This window comes from Argopecten irradians, chromosome 14 (genome assembly GCF_041381155.1).
Source record: "Argopecten irradians isolate NY chromosome 14, Ai_NY, whole genome shotgun sequence".
NCBI lineage: Eukaryota > Metazoa > Mollusca > Bivalvia > Pectinida > Pectinidae > Argopecten > Argopecten irradians.
In genome coordinates, this window is record NC_091147.1 from 20,897,338 (window position 1) to 20,915,041 (window position 17,704).

Sequence of the window (17,704 nt, forward strand, 5' to 3'; positions counted from 1 at the left end):
AGTACGGGTAGGTGTTCAGGGCTGCGGTCGGATCATTTCTTTTTCTCTCCGCTTTGGAAATTACGTCATATTAGGTATGACTCAATTATTATCATATTCATTCTTACATACGGTATGTATGGTATTAATTCAGACAGCAAGGCTTCGTCTTTTTCTTTGAGAAAAATGATGTTTGAAGAATTGATATAACTGTTTTTCAAATTCATGAATACAATGTATTTTATCAGTTTGAATTATTCAATTTTTCAAAAAATGTTTTTTTAGATATTTATAATGTAATGTCACGATCAATGTTATCATACAAATGTCGACTGATATAAAACAGAGATTGAAGTTAATTTTGGCAAAGTCATCTCATAATACTGAAATCACCCTGTTGAATTGTATAAGGTGTATATGTAACTGAAATTTGTTTGTGTGAAGTGGGGGAAAATCTTTGGTTGAAATAATGACATTTTAGCTTACAAATATGGACAGATATTTTTCAATTTATATCAAAAGAAAAATATCTCATTTCATCACATTCAACCATGCCCATGATCAAAGAAAACTGATTTTGTCAAATAATTATAAATTAGGTTTTGATTCTCTGAATTTGAAATTCTTCAGAATCAAAAATATGTTGTATTTTATATATTGTGTAATGATCATATGTTGTCTGCTATTGTTTTTATATCAACTGCTTCTTGAACTTTCACGCTATTTTTGTTCTTTTCTTTGTGCACAATTATGTTATTAGTAACATTATTACAAATTTTTCAACAGATGTCTTCAAAACTTTCCAAATTTTTTCGAAATAAGGTGAGAAAAAGCTTGATACTCAGTGTGACTGATGCATCATGGGTCACATATTGAGAGCATGGTTTCTGATGATCATACACAGAAATGATCAACTGAAGCAAATCCATAACAGTGATTTGTAGAATTCTCAGATTAATGGAATGATTGCATGACAAATGCATTTTTGAGTTTGAACAAAATATTTTGGATCGATAAACTTTGAATTTAGAATAAAATGTTCAAAGCATTTTTTGGATAAAAGTGCATGTCTTTTGTTTGACTCCTTTGAAAACATTCCATGTACCTTAACTACCAATTGACTTTAGATCTGCATGAGATGATGCATCATTGTAATTTGTTTTGAATCTATAAACATAATTATATATCGGAATTTTAATGAGAGTTAACCCCCTTTGAAAGTAAAATTACTGAATTTTGTCAAAATTACACATTACTTAGACAGAATATTTCAGACATTAAATTATGACCATGCAATGTGACTAAAATAAAAAGTGTAATTTTGCTACAGGAAAAGAATAAATGTGTTCAATGTAATTTTGCTACAGGAAAAGAATAAATGTGTTCAACCCATTTTAAGGAATTTGCAGAATACGTCTGCATAACGCAAATATGTTATTTAGTTGACAAGATTTTTAGAATTTCATAATGCTAGCATTTGTGGCTTCACCAAAGACACACACATTAATCAAAGAGACTGGTAATTAAAGCTCAAGGACGTAGATGTTTTTTTACTTTTTAGTATAATTGAAGTTTATGATGCTTCACTTTCAAGCAACCTCATACAATCTCTTAATGTTTAAATCAAACGCTGACACAAAGAGTGTCAGTCAAGGTTATAGTAAAACTATGGTTTGGAGCTCAAAATCTATTACAAGAGGAGAACTAAAGTAGAAATAACACAGCTTCCTTTGGATACTAACACCTGCTGTACTGTCTTTGTAATATTCAGGCTAAATCTATTTCAAATGAAGGTGTTAATTAAGGAGCCAGTACGGTGGCTGAGTGGTTAAGATGTCCACACATATTATCACAAGTCCTCTAACTCTGGGTCGCAAGTTTGAATCTCATGTGAGGCATTTGTTAGGTGCTGACTGCTGGTCGGTAGTTTTTCTCTGGGTACTCTGGGTTTCTTCCACCTCCTAAACCTAGCATGTCCTTAAATGACTGCTGGCTGTTAATTTAGATCAAATGTATGTATATCCCTTAAGTTCTTGTTATGTTATATTATGATTGCTCGTTTGAAAATCAAGCATGAAATTAACACAATTGCTTATGTGAACTAAACAATTTTTATTTCAATCTGAACAAATTGATATTCTTGAAAGAAAACAAAAATCTTTGAAAAATTTCTTCAGACATTTATGTTATGATAGTGAAATATTTTGTCGTGATTTTTGTGATGTCACATTCACCGGAAGGTAGGAATAATCGATGGTAAATAAAACAACTTTGATAAATACCCATGTTGCTTGTACCTCAAAACCTGTGTATTACATAATGCTAGTACTATATATGAAGTAACAAAATAGAGTTTAGGATCCACATTTATATAAGAGTTAAACAGAGAAACGTTTTCGACTGAAAACAGGGCTTAAAAACCCTCTGTATACAAAACATTGGCGTAACATAATGGTAGATTTGGGTAGAGTCCAACGGTGATCAGAGATTGTAATATGTAAATTCCAATACGTAGATATAAATGTTATGGAAGTCGGGTCTAGAGGGAGCCATGCTCCTACAAGATGTATCATTGCCCCGCTATTCTTATTTACATAAAAAGAATGGATGGCCGCAGGGAGACATTGGTGTATTATGTGGTATACAACTGATGTATCGTTCCATCAGGAACAACGCCGCCGGTGTCCAGTCACACGATCTGTCAAAAGACAAAAGTTAATGAAAACCAAGAGAGAAATGAACCTTATAGCAGCTGAGTCTGTACCCACTCTTTTCATTGCTCTTCCTTTCTTAAAGTCATTGTTAATACAGATAGTTATTGCAATTTTTTTCTTTCCGCATCGTGCCTTGAAATCATTCTTAATACAAACAGTTATTGCAATTTTTTTCTTTCCGCTTCGTGCCTTGAAATCATTCTTAATACACACAGTTATTGCAGTTTTTTTCTTTCTGCTTCGTGCCTTGAAATCATTCTTAATACAGATAGTTATTGCAATTTTTTTCTTTCTGCTTCGTGTCTTGAAATCATTCTTAATACAAACAGTTATTGCAATTCTTTTCTCTCCACTTCGTCCCTTGAAATCATTCTTAATACAGATAGTTATAGCAATTTTACACAGACTGTCACAAATGACAATGGCATCATTCCTAACCTGATTTTTATTGTACTTGATATTGTTTTCACTATGATGAATATTTTCCATTAAAGTTTATTAATACCCAGCTGCATAGTTACCTGTCTTTGTTGTGTGTTTCAGACTGAGTTGGGTAAGCTAGAATCAACAGATGTAAAAACATCAGCAGCCACTGGATCCAACCCAGATCTATCTGATAACAAAATGTCTGTGGCTGCCGAAACGAAGTCCGCGCGGTCCCTGGAGGCAAACAAATGGGGGACGAAGATTTCTTTAAGAAACAAGCTAGACTACAACGGGAAGCCAAAATAGCCTTGGCACAGGTACGTTAAACATGGAACGTCATCAAATTGAGTGTCCTTGGCAACACACTTTGAATACCCAGAGATCTTTGTCTCTGTGTTTTGTCTTGCCCTGGTACCAGACATAGACGTCTTGACGGACAGATTACGTTTCCAAGGGGCTTTTAGAGATATTAGCTGCCATGGGCTGAATACAGTAATAATAATACCAGAAACATTGTATCCTTGAACATAAATCAAAGCTGATGGGAAACTGTGCTCTAAAAATGGCCATGCTTCAATATCAGATGACAGTCGTTTACAAGAGACAAGACAATTTGTTTCTACATAAATAGATCCATTGCAATATACACAGTAATGTTTTGCAGTGGTGCGTGATTGTAAAAGCTTGTCAAACGTTGAATGTCTTCGGTAATTACATCGGGATCGGTGTATCCGTGGGGAATCGGATGCAAATGAAATCATTGATCCGCACTTGGTGTAGGTTAGGCCCTAACAAGGAATAACTGGCCTGTAAGTTACGGTATTGGTTGGTTAGCGGGAGTGGTTCGGATCTAATATATGTCATGATTTAAAGTTTCGCTCCAAATTACTGCAATTACATGGATCTATACATTGTGTACATAAACCGGAGTGTAACATTGCTTCTGGTCTAATAGACTAGCAATTTTTCTTAGGATTCCCTTTTTGTGGTCGATACAATGAGAGCTAAACCAAATTATTTCGATTTGCTGAATACTGAATTTACCTCTGAATCATTCTTTCTCGTAACATTAACCTATGGATATTTCTTCAGAATTAAGATGGAGACAAAAACATTCAGAATTAAGATGGAGACAAAATCAGAAAGAAAACAAAAAAGCTACAAATTCTGACATCAAGTTGAAGAAGGAAAAGCTAATTGAGCTTTTTAATTAAGTCATTTGGAGGAAGATAGCATATATATTTGAATTGGCAAAGGGAGTGGAAAGAGGTTAAAGGCAACATTCATTAAGTTTTATTAAAACAGTACTGGAGAGGATATCAGTATAAATACATGTAGATTTGAATCAGTGAGCCAACAGTGAATATAAGAGATACAAATTGAACTATGTATAGTGAGATTGGAACCAGGATTGGTCTAGGGGACCCCAGAGACAGAATAGTATTCAGATGGTGTCCAGATTAGTACCTTGTGGTCGTCCAAGTCAGTGGAAGTCTGATGGAAACCAAGGACTATTGGTGCCAAGGGGCAAGTATCAGAGTAAAGGGTCATGTTGTGAGAAGAGTATGAAGATTGTAGCATTGATAATTTGATAACTGTGTAGAGCACAAAATGGATAGAAATTGAGTATCGTTTTGCACGTGCTGCCTTCATTATCTGACTACTGGAAATGTCCACACAACAAAACCTGTCACCATGAGGGGATCAGATATGTTTATTGTCTGGTTAATGTCCATTCTCAAAAAATGCAAAAATGTTGAAAGCTATATTTGATAAAAATAATGGTTCCATAGGGAGTTAGCATGGTTGCAAAACTCAAAACAAGATTTATTCTTCAATTCTGTGACAAAGCAGAAGTTTTGATGACTAATGGTCAAACAAAACAGATATGTATCAAGTGGAATTAGCTACAAGTAGGACAACTGGAATTCAAGTCCCTCACTTTCTTCCTCTTGTACTTGTTCAAGTTAAACATACTTTGAACCTCTTTCTCTGAACCAGCATATAAGCTGAAAGACCTGAATGAATAGTATTTTGTTGATGACCCTGGAGACAATCACTGTAGTGAGGAATGCTCTGGGTCTTGTCCCCTGGTTGAGAGACACCAGAATTCTAAAAAAGGATTTTCTTAGCAATTTGAAATATGGAAGTCAGATGTTTTACTTAAAAAAAAAACAACAAAAAAACAAAAAACACATGGTCAAAGTTAAATCTGATGATATTGAACATCTTGATTAATTCTGACCTTCCAATGATGGTGATATCATATAAATCAAATGTCACAATCACCAGAAAGTGGGACTACTAATTAATGATGCTTTGCCCATGTCATTAAATGGCATCTCCATATAGTATGTTGGGTCTTTGACTTATTAGTCAATAAATGGAGGTGAAATGTGGCCAGCTAAGTAACTAATTACATGCTAAATCGTTTGTATAATGTATATAATCTTCTGTCTACAGGCTAGTACTATGGCACACATGCAGTTGGAGGTGGAGAAACAAAAAAAGAAGAAATCTCCAGTCACTGACATCGTAAGTTCTTATTTATAATCATATCACTGGTTTCTGGCAGTCATATTTCTAATTTGGATAATTATATATGTAAATAACACTGACTAATTAACAGTAGTTTCCATCAGAATACACAATACAGTACTTCTGATTTGTATTACAGGTCGGCCTTCCTTTACTCAGGTACTTCTGATTTATATTACAGATCGGCCTTCCTTTACTCAGGTACTTCTGATTTATATTACAGGTCGGCCTTCCTTTACTCAGGTACTTCTGATTTATATTACAGGTCGGCCTTCCTTTACTCAGGTACTTCTGATTTATATTACAGATCGGCCTTCCTTTACTCAGGTACTTCTGATTTGTATTACAGATCGGCCTTCCTATACTCAGGTACTTCTGATTTGTATTACAGGTCAGCCTTCCTTTACTCGAGTACTTCTGATTTATATTACAGGTCGGCCTTCCTTTACTTAGGTACTTCTGATTTATATTACAGGTCAGCCTTCCTTTACTCAGGTACTTCTGATTTATATTACAGATCGGCCTTCCTTTACTCAGGTACTTCTGATTTGTATTACAGATCGGCCTTCCTTTACTCAGGTACTTCTGATTTATATTACAGATCAGCCTTCCTTTACTCAGGTACTTCTGATTTATATTACAGGTCAGCCTTCCTTTACTCAGGTACTTCTGATTTATATTACAGGTCAGCCTTCCTTTACTCAGGTACTTCTGATTTGTATTACAGGTCGGCCTTCCTTTACTCAGGTACTTCTGATTTATATTACAGATCGGCCTTCCTTTACTCAGGTACTTCTGATTTGTATTACAGGTCAGCTTTCCTTTACTCAGGTACTTCTGATTTGTATTACAGGTCAGCCTTCCTTTACTCAGGTACTTCTGATTTGTATTACAGGTCAGCCTTCCTTTACTCAGGTACTTCTGATTTGTATTACAGGTCGGCCTTCCTTTACTCAGGTACTTCTGATTTGTATTACAGGTCAGCCTTCCTTTACTCAGGTACTTCTGATTTGTATTACAGGTCAGCCTTCCTTTACTCAGGTACTTCTGATTTATATTACAGGTCGGCCTTCCTTTACTCAGGTACTTCTGATTTGTATTACAGGTCAGCCTTCCTTTACTCAGGTACTTCTGATTTATATTACAGGTCAGCCTTCCTTTACTCAGGTACTTCTGATTTGTATTACAGGTCGGCCTTCCTTTACTCAGGTACTTCTGATTTATATTACAGATCGGCCTTCCTTTACTCAGGTACTTCTGATTTATATTACAGATCGGCCTTCCTTTACTCAGGTACTTCTGATTTATATTACAGGTCGGCCTTCCTTTACTCAGGTACTTCTGATTTGTATTACAGGTCAGCCTTCCTTTACTCAGGTACTTCTGATTTATATTACAGATCGGCCTTCCTTTACTCAGGTACTTCTGATTTATATTACAGGTCGGCCTTCCTTTACTCAGGTACTTCTGATTTGTATTACAGGTCAGCCTTCCTTTACTCAGGTACTTCTGATTTATATTACAGGTCAGCCTTAAGCCTTCCTTTACTCAGGTACTTCTGATTTGTATTACAGGTCGGCCTTCCTTTACTCAGGTACTTCTGATTTGTATTACAGATCGGCCTTCCTTTACTCAGGTACTTCTGATTTGTATTACAGGTCGGCCTTCCTTTACTCAGGTACTTCTGATTTATATTACAGATCGGCCTTCCTTTACTCAGGTACTTCTGATTTATATTACAGGTCAGCCTTCCTTTACTCAGGTACTTCTGATTTATATTACAGATCGGCCTTCCTTTACTCAGGTACTTCTGATTTGTATTACAGATCGGCCTTCCTTTACTCAGGTACTTCTGATTTGTATTACAGGTCAGCCTTCCTTTACTCAGGTACTTCTGATTTGTATTACAGATCGGCCTTCCTTTACTCAGGTACTTCTGATTTGTATTACAGGTCAGCCTTCCTTTACTCAGGTACTTCTGATTTGTATTACAGGTCAGCCTTCCTTTACTCAGGTACTTCTGATTTGTATTACAGATCGGCCTTCCTTTACTCAGGTACTTCTGATTTGTATTACAGGTCGGCCTTCCTTTACTCAGGTACTTCTGATTTGTATTACAGGTCGGCCTTCCTTTACTCAGGTACTTCTGATTTATATTACAGGTCGGCCTTCCTTTACTCAGGTACTTCTGATTTGTATTACAGGTCGGCCTTCCTTTACTCAGGTACTTCTGATTTGTATTACAGATCGGCCTTCCTTTACTCAGGTACTTCTGATTTGTATTACAGGTCGGCCTTCCTTTACTCAGGTACTTCTGATTTGTATTACAGGTCGGCCTTCCTTTACTCAGGTACTTCTGATTTGTATTACAGGTCAGCCTTCCTTTACTCAGGTACTTCTGATTTGTATTACAGGTCGGCTTTCCTTTACTCAGGTACTTCTGATTTATATTACAGGTCGGCTTTCATTTACTCAGGTACTTCTGATTTATATTACAGGTCACCTTTCCTTTACTCAGGTACTTCTGATTTATATTACAGGTCGGCTTTCCTTTACTCAGGTACTTCTGATTTGTATTACAGGTCGGCTTTCCTTTACTCAGGTACTTCTGATTTGTATTACAGGTCGGCTTTCCTTTACTCAGGTACTTCTGATTTGTATTACAGGTCAGCCTTCCTTTACTCAGGTACTTCTGATTTGTATTACAGGTCGGCCTTCCTTTACTCAGGTACTTCTGATTTGTATTACAGGTCAGCCTTCCTTTACTCAGGTACTTCTGATTTGTATTACAGGTCGGCTTTCCTTTACTCAGGTACTTCTGATTTGTATTACAGGTCAGCTTTCCTTTACTCAGGTACTTCTGATTTATATTACAGGTCAGCTTTCCTTTACTCAGGTACTTCTGATTTGTATTACAGGTCAGCTTTCCTTTACTCAGGTACTTCTGATTTATATTACAGGTCGGCTTTCCTTTACTCAGGTACTTCTGATTTGTATTACAGGTCGGCTTTCCTTTACTCAGGTACTTCTGATTTATATTACAGGTCGGCTTTCCTTTACTCAGGTACTTCTGATTTGTATTACAGATCGGCCTTCCTTTACTCAGGTACTTCTGATTTGTATTACAGGTCAGCCTTCCTTTACTCAGGTACTTCTGATTTGTATTACAGGTCGGCTTTCCTTTACTCAGGTACTTCTGATTTATATTACAGGTCAGCCTTCCTTTACTCAGGTACTTCTGATTTGTATTACAGGTCGGCTTTCCTTTACTCAGGTACTTCTGATTTGTATTACAGGTCGGCTTTCCTTTACTCAGGTACTTCTGATTTGTATTACAGGTCGGCCTTCCTTTACTCAGGTACTTCTGATTTATATTACAGGTCAGCCTTCCTTTACTCAGGTACTTCTGATTTGTATTACAGATCGGCCTTCCTTTACTCAGGTACTTTGATTTGTATTACAGATCGGCCTTCCTTTACTCAGGTACTTCTGATTTGTATTACAGGTCAGCCTTCCTTTACTCAGGTACTTCTGATTTATATTACAGATCGGCCTTCCTTTACTCAGGTACTTCTGATTTATATTACAGGTCGGCCTTCCTTTACTCAGGTACTTCTGATTTGTATTACAGGTCAGCCTTCCTTTACTCAGGTACTTCTGATTTATATTACAGGTCAGCCTTAAGCTTCCTTTACTCAGGTACTTCTGATTTGTATTACAGGTCGGCCTTCCTTTACTCAGGTACTTCTGATTTGTATTACAGATCAGCCTTCCTTTACTCAGGTACTTCTGATTTGTATTACAGGTCGGCTTTCCTTTACTCAGGTACTTCTGATTTGTATTACAGATCGGCCTTCCTTTACTCAGGTACTTCTGATTTGTATTACAGATCGGCCTTCCTTTACCTCAGGTACTTCTGATTTATATTACAGATCGGCCTTCCTTTACTCAGGTACTTCTGATTTGTATTACAGATCGGCCTTCCTTTACTCAGGTACTTCTGATTTATATAACAGGTCAGCCTTCCTTTACTCAGGTACTTCTGATTTGTATTACAGATCGGCCTTCCTTTACTCAGGTACTTCTGATTTATATTACAGGTCAGCCTTCCTTTACTCAGGTACTTCTGATTTGTATTACAGGTCAGCCTTCCTTTACTCAGGTACTTCTGATTTGTATTACAGGTCAGCCTTCCTTTACTCAGGTACTTCTGATTTGTATTACAGGTCGGCTTTCCTTTACTCAGGTACTTCTGATTTGTATTACAGGTCGGCTTTCCTTTACTCAGGTACTTCTGATTTATATTACAGGTCGGCCTTCCTTTACTCAGGTACTTCTGATTTGTATTACAGGTCGGCCTTCCTTTACTCAGGTACTTCTGATTTATATTACAGATCGGCCTTCCTTTACTCAGGTACTTCTGATTTGTATTACAGGTCGGCCTTCCTTTACTCAGGTACTTCTGATTTGTATTACAGGTCGGCTTTCCTTTACTCAGGTACTTCTGATTTGTATTACAGGTCAGCCTTCCTTTACTCAGGTACTTCTGATTTGTATTACAGGTCGGCTTTCCTTTACTCAGGTACTTCTGATTTATATTACAGGTCGGCTTTCATTTACTCAGGGTACTTCTGATTTATATTACAGGTCACCTTTCCTTTACTCAGGTACTTCTGATTTATATTACAGGTCGGCTTTCCTTTACTCAGGTACTTCTGATTTGTATTACAGGTCGGCTTTTCCTTTACTCAGGTACTTCTGATTTGTATTACAGGTCGGCTTTCCTTTACTCAGGTACTTCTGATTTGTATTACAGGTCAGGCCTTCCTTTACTCAGGTACTTCTGATTTGTATTACAGGTCAGCCTTCCTTTACTCAGGTACTTCTGATTTGTATTACAGGTCAGCCTTTCCTTTACTCAGGTACTTCTGATTTGTATTACAGGTCGGCTTTCCTTTACTCAGGTACTTCTGATTTGTATTACAGGTCAGCTTTCCTTTACTCAGGTACTTCTGATTTATATTACAGGTCAGCTTTCCTTTACTCAGGTACTTCTGATTTGTATTACAGGTCAGCTTTCCTTTACTCAGGTACTTCTGATTTATATTACAGGTCGGCTTTCCTTTACTCAGGTACTTCTGATTTGTATTACAGGTCGGCTTTCCTTTACTCAGGTACTTCTGATTTATATTACAGGTCGGCTTTCCTTTACTCAGGTACTTCTGATTTGTATTACAGATCGGCCTTCCTTTACTCAGGTACTTCTGATTTGTATTTACAGGTCAGCCTTCCTTTACTCAGGTACTTCTGATTTGTATTACAGGTCGGCTTTCCTTTACTCAGGTACTTCTGATTTATATTACAGGTCAGCCTTCCTTTACTCAGGTACTTCTGATTTGTATTACAGGTCGGCTTTCCTTTACTCAGGTACTTCTGATTTGTATTACAGGTCGGCTTTCCTTTACTCAGGTACTTCTGATTTGTATTACAGGTCGGCCTTCCTTTACTCAGGTACTTCTGATTTATATTACAGGTCAGCCTTCCTTTACTCAGGTACTTCTGATTTGTATTACAGATCGGCCTTCCTTTACTCAGGTACTTCTGATTTGTATTACAGATCGGCCTTCCTTTACTCAGGTACTTCTGATTTGTATTACAGGTCGGCCTTCCTTTACTCAGGTACTTCTGATTTATATTACAGGTCGGCCTTCCTTTACTCAGGGTACTTCTGATTTGTATTACAGATCGGCCTTCCTTTACTCAGGTACTTCTGATTTGTATTACAGGATCGGCCTTCCTTTACTCAGGTACTTCTGATTTGTATTACAAGATCGGCCTTCCTTTACTCAGGTACTTCTGATTTGTATTACAGATCGGCCTTCCTTTACTCAGGTACTTCTGATTTGTATTACAGGATCGGCCTTCCTTTACTCAGGTACTTCTGATTTGTATTACAGATCGGCCTTCCTTTACTCAGGTACTTCTGATTTGTATTACAGGTCAGCCTTCCTTTACTCAGGTACTTCTGATTTGTATTACAGATAGGCCTTCCTTTACTCAGGTACTTCTGATAAATTGTATTACAGGTCGGCCTTCCTTTACTCAGGTACTTCTGATTTGTATTACAGGTCGGCCTTCCTTTACTCAGGTACTTCTGATTTGTATTACAGGTCGGCTTTCCTTTACTCAGGTACTTCTGATTTGTATTACAGGTCGGCTTTCCTTTACTCAGGTACTTCTGATTTGTATTACAGGTCAGCCTTCCTTTACTCAGCAGGTACTTCTGATTTAGTATTACAGGTCGGCTTTCCTTTACTCAGGTACTTCTGATTTTATATTACAGGTCGGCTTTCCTTTACTCAGGTACTTCTGATTTTATATTACAGGTCGGCATTTCCTTTACTCAGGTACTTCTGATTTATATTACAGTCGGCTTTCCTTTACTCAGGTGACTTCTTGATTTGTATTACAGGTGACAGCCTTCCTTTACTCAGGTACTTCTGAATTTGTATTACAGGTCGGCTTTCCTTTACTCAGGTACTTCTGATTTGTATTACACTTCTGATTGTCAGGCCTTCCTTTACTCAGGTACTTCTGATTTGTATTACAGGTCGGCTTTCTTTACTCAGGTACTTCTGATTTGTATTACAGGTCAGGGCCTTCCCTTTACTCAGGTACTTCTGATTTGTATTACAGGTCGGCTTTCCTTTACTCAGGTACTTCTGATTTATATTACAGGTCAGCCTTCCCTTTACTCAGGTACTTCTGATTTGTATTACAGATCGGCCTTCTTTACTACAGGTACTTAGGATTTGTATTACAGATCGGCCTTCCTTTACTCAGGTACTTAGGATTTGTATTACAGATTCGGCCTTCCTTTACTTCAGGTACTTCTGATTTGTATTACAGGTCAGCCTTCCTTTACTCAGGTACTTCTGATTTGTATTACAGATCGGCCTTCCTTTTACTCAGGTACTTCTGATTTATATTACAGGTCAGCCTTCCTTTACTCAGGTTTACTTCTGATTTTGTATTACAGGTCAGCTTTCCTTTACTCAGGTTACTTCTGATTTGTATTACAGGTCGGTTTTTCCTTTACTCACGGGTACTTCTGGATTTGTATTCACAGGTCAGCTTTCCTTTACTCAGGTACTTCTGATTTGTATTACAGTGTCGGCTTTCCTGTTACTCAGGGTACTTCTGATTTGTATTTACAGATCGGCCCTTCCTTTACTCAGGTACTTCTGATTTGTATTACAGATCAGGCCTTCCTTTACTCAGGTACTTCTGATTTGTTATTACAGGTCGGCTTTCCTTTACTCAGGTACTTCTGATTTATATTACAGGTCGGCTTTCCTTTACTCAGGTACTTCTGATTTATATTACAGGTCGGCTTTCCTTTACTCAGGTACTTCTGATTTTGTATTACAGGTCGGCTTTCTTTACTCAGGTACTTCTGATTTGTATTACAGGTCGGCCTTCCTTTACTCAGGTACTTCTGATTTGTATTACAGGTCAGCCTTCCTTTACTCAGGTACTTCTGATTTGTATTACAGGTCGGCCTTCCTTTACTCAGGTACTTCTGATTTGTATTACAGATCAGCCTTCCTTTACTCAGGTACTTCTGATTTGTATTACAGGTCGGCCTTCCTTTACTCAGGTACTTCTGATTTATATTACAGGTCGGCCTTCCTTTACTCAGGTACTTCTGATTTGTATTACAGGTCAGCTTTCCTTTACTCAGGTACTTCTGATTTGTATTACAGGTCGGCCTTCCTTTACTCAGGTACTTCTGATTTATATTACAGGTCGGCCTTCCTTTACTCAGGTACTTCTGATTTGTATTACAGGTCGGCCTTCCTTTACTCAGGTACTTCTGATTTGTATTACAGGTCAGCCTTCCTTTACTCAGGTACTTCTGATTTATATTACAGGTCGGCCTTCCTTTACTCAGGTACTTCTGATTTATATTACAGGTCGGCCTTCCTTTACTCAGGTACTTCTGATTTGTATTACAGGTCGGCCTTCCTTTACTCAGGTACTTCTGATTTGTATTACAGATCGGCCTTCCTTTACTCGGTTATTTATGATTTATTTTACAGGTCAGCTTTCCTTTACTCAGGTACTTCTGATTTGTATTACAGGTCGGCCTTCCTTTACTCAGGTACTTCTGATTTGTATTACAGATCGGCTCTTCCATTTACTCAGGTACTTCTGATTTGTATTACAGGTCAGCCTTCCTTTAACTCGGTAATTTATGATTTACATTACAGGTCGGCCCTTCCTCTTACTTGGAGACAGAATCATGTCTTGGGGTAACAAACCTTTACACAGAGATGAACCTGGCCACAACTACAAGTTCTCGTCAACGACCTACATTCACAGATAGAAAGTAAGTAATATTGACCTACATGTACATTCTCGGATTAGAAAGTGAGGAATATTGACCTACAAATCACAGATAGAAAAGCAAGTAATATTAAGACCTACGTTCACAAATAGAAAAGTAAGTAATATTGACCTACTTTCACAAATAGAAAGTAAGTAATATTGACCTGCATTCACAGATAGAAAGTAAGTAATATTGACCTACATTCACAGATAGAAAAGTGGTAATATTGACCTACATTCACAGATAGAAAGTGAGTAATATTGACCTACATTCACAAATAGAAAGTGAGCAATATTGACCTACATTCACAGATTGATGAAAAGTAATATTGACCTACATTCAGAAATAGAAAGTAAGTAATATTGACCTACATTCACAGATAGAAAGTAAGTAATATTGACCTGCATTCACAGATAGAAAGTAAGTAATATTGACCTACATTCACCGATAGAAAGTAAGTAATATTGACCTGCATTCACAGTAATATTGACCTCATTCACATATTGTTAAGTAAATTGACTACATTCACCGATAGAAAGTAAAGTAATATTGACTCTGCATTTACACAGATAGAAAGTAAGTAATATTGACCTACATTCACAGATTGATAAGAAGTAATATTGAACCTACATTCACCGATAGAAAGTAAGTAATATTGACCTACATTCACAGATAGAAAGTGAGTAATATTGACCTACATTCACCGATAGAAAGTAAGTAATATTGACCTACATTCACAGATAGAAAGTAAGTAAATATTGACCTGCATTCACAGATTGATAAGAAGTAATATTGACCTACATTCACAGATAGAAAGTAAGTAATATTGACCTACATTCACAGATAGAAAGTGGAGTAATATTGACCTACATTCACAAATAAAAAGTGAGCAATATTGACCTACATTCACAGATTGATGAAAAGAAATATTGACCTACATTCACAGATAGAAAGTAAGTAATATTGACCTACATTCACAGATTGATAAGAAGTTATATTGACCTACATTCACCGAAAGAAAGTAAGTAATATTGACCTACATTCACAGATAGAAAGTAAGTAATATTGACCTACATTCACAGATAGAAAGTGAGTAATATTGACCTACATTCACCGATAGAAAGTAAGTAATATTGACCTACATTCACAGATAGAAAGTGAGCAATATTGACCTACATTCACAGATAAGTAAGTTTGCTTTGAAAATATTATATACTTGTAATATAACTCACATTATTTTAGACTTGTAACATTAGCTTAATGTGGATACAATAATTAGCCCTCCATCTTTAGGTTCAAACTTTGAGTTTTTGATGGAATATAATTGTTCTTATGATACTTATTTCCTACATCTATTGAAAGTCACTCCTTCAGTGAGCTTTATATGTAATCAGCTATGTCAAGCTTTTTGAACACCTGTTATAGGAAACTTACTGCTAGAATAAACGACGGTATACAAAAACCTATCTGTAGAAAACATTACCTCAATTTAGCTTTAGAATGACAAATGATTTATGTAAGTGTTTAAAATACATTGAATTATAAGGCAAATGATTTCTTTCAGACATGAAAGATTAATTTTGTAGGAAATAAAAAAAATTCAACGGAAACCATAACATTTGCAAAAAATCCTGTAGTGTGTATATCATGTGGACTGTAGCTATGATGTATATTCTATCATGCTGTATTTCTATGACTGTATATTCTTGCTATGCTGTATATCTATGTATGACTGTATATTCTATGCTATGACTGTATATTCTATGCTATGTCTGTATATATTCTATGCTATGACTGTATATTTCTATGCTATGACTGTATATTCTATGCTTTGCCTATATATTCTATGCTATGCCTATATATTCTATGCTATGACTGTATATTCTATGCTATGCCTATATATTCTATGCTATGACTGTATATTCTATACTATGACTATATTCTATACTATGACTGTATATTCTATGCTTTGCCTATATATTCTATGCTATGCCTATATATTCTATGCTATGACTGTATATTCTATGCTATGCCTATATATTCTATGCTATGACTGTATATTCTATACTATGACTGGTTTATTCTATTGATATGAATGTATATTCTATGCTATGAATGTATATTCATATGCTTAAGTCTGTATATTCTATGCTATGACTGTATATTCTATGCTATGACTGTATATTCTATGCTTCTGACCTGTATCATTCCTATGTTATCGTCTGTATATTCTGATACTATGTCTTGTATATTTCTATGCTATTGTCCTGGTATATTCTATGCTAATGCGCTGTAAAATCTATGCTATGGCTGTATATTATATGCTATACATGTCTGTTATATCTCTCTATGTAATGACTGTATATTCTATGCTACTGACTGTACTAATTCTATGCTATGGCTGTATATAACTCATGCTATGACATGTAAATATTCTATGGCTATGACTGTTTATTTCTATGCTATGGACTGTATATTACCTATGTTATGTCTGTATATACCTATGCTAGACTGTATATTCTATGCTATGACTGTATAGTTCTATGCATATGGCTGTATATTCTAGGCTATTGCTATGTATATTCTATGCTATTGTCTGTTTATTCTATGCTATCGACTGTTATACATTCTATGCTATGACTGTATTATTCTATCGCTATGTCTGTATATTCCTTATGGCTATGTCTGTATATCCTATGTATATGTCTGTATATGCTATTTATGACTTGTTATTATCCTATGCTATGTCTGTATATTCTTGCTATGGTACTTGTATATTTCTTTGTTAGGTCCTGTATATTCTATGTTACTATGTCTGTATATTCTATGCTATGTCTGTAATAGATCTATGCTATGTCTGTATATTCCTATGCTATGTCTGTAAATATCTATGCTTTGGTCGTATATTCTATACTATGTCTGTTATATTATTCTATGTCTGCTATCCTATGTTATGTCGTGTATATTCAATTGCATATGGCTGTATATTCTATACTATGTCCTGTATATTCTATGCTATGTACCTGTATATTCTATGATCTATGTGACTGTATAGTGTCTATGCTGATGGCACTGACTGTATTATTCTATGCTATGACTGTATATTCTATGCTATGACTATGACTATGACTAGATATTCTCTGCTATGACTAAATATTTCTATATTCATTTTTACAGAATTAAACGTGAGGATCTGGTACGCTTCTTTGATGGAGAGGGACGAGCTACACATGGGTCAGGACTCCATGTTAGTGGACATTGAGGACCTTACAAGGTATAATAATGGTGTTCCATGTAACAAAACTCCATGCTCTGTCTACAGGGCCGATGCCTGATCAGAGACACATTTTATGTTTGTACAATGTTTTCATAGATAATTCTATATCTTAGTGTGCAGTTTATATTAAGATACATATATGGAGGTTGAGAGATACCAAAACAGCTTGGGTAAAGTATATATTTTCATGTCAAAATATGACGTCACATTCTATGGAATGTGCGACTTATCGACGGTAAATCTGTACTTTATCCCACATCATTTTGGTCAACTCAAAATTGACTTATTGAATCAACATGTGTGGAATTCTCTATATGTTAATTAGTACTGCCAAACTATTTCAATAATTTGTACGATGGGTCTTAATGACAAAATAAA

General features: G+C 36.2%; 1 protein-coding gene across 1 annotated transcript in view; it reads left to right on the plus strand.

Annotated features, from left to right (window-relative positions):
• Window positions 1-17,704, plus strand: part of LOC138308344 (IQCJ-SCHIP1 readthrough transcript protein-like) — a 103,054-nt gene that overhangs the window by 83,569 nt on the left and 1,781 nt on the right. Inside the window, 8 exon segments of the mRNA XM_069249337.1 lie at window positions 766-801; window positions 3,237-3,342; window positions 3,345-3,436; window positions 5,583-5,654; window positions 6,091-6,102; window positions 13,945-13,995; window positions 13,998-14,049; window positions 17,227-17,323. Coding sequence (XP_069105438.1) covers window positions 766-801; window positions 3,237-3,342; window positions 3,345-3,436; window positions 5,583-5,654; window positions 6,091-6,102; window positions 13,945-13,995; window positions 13,998-14,049; window positions 17,227-17,323 — 518 coding nt within the window.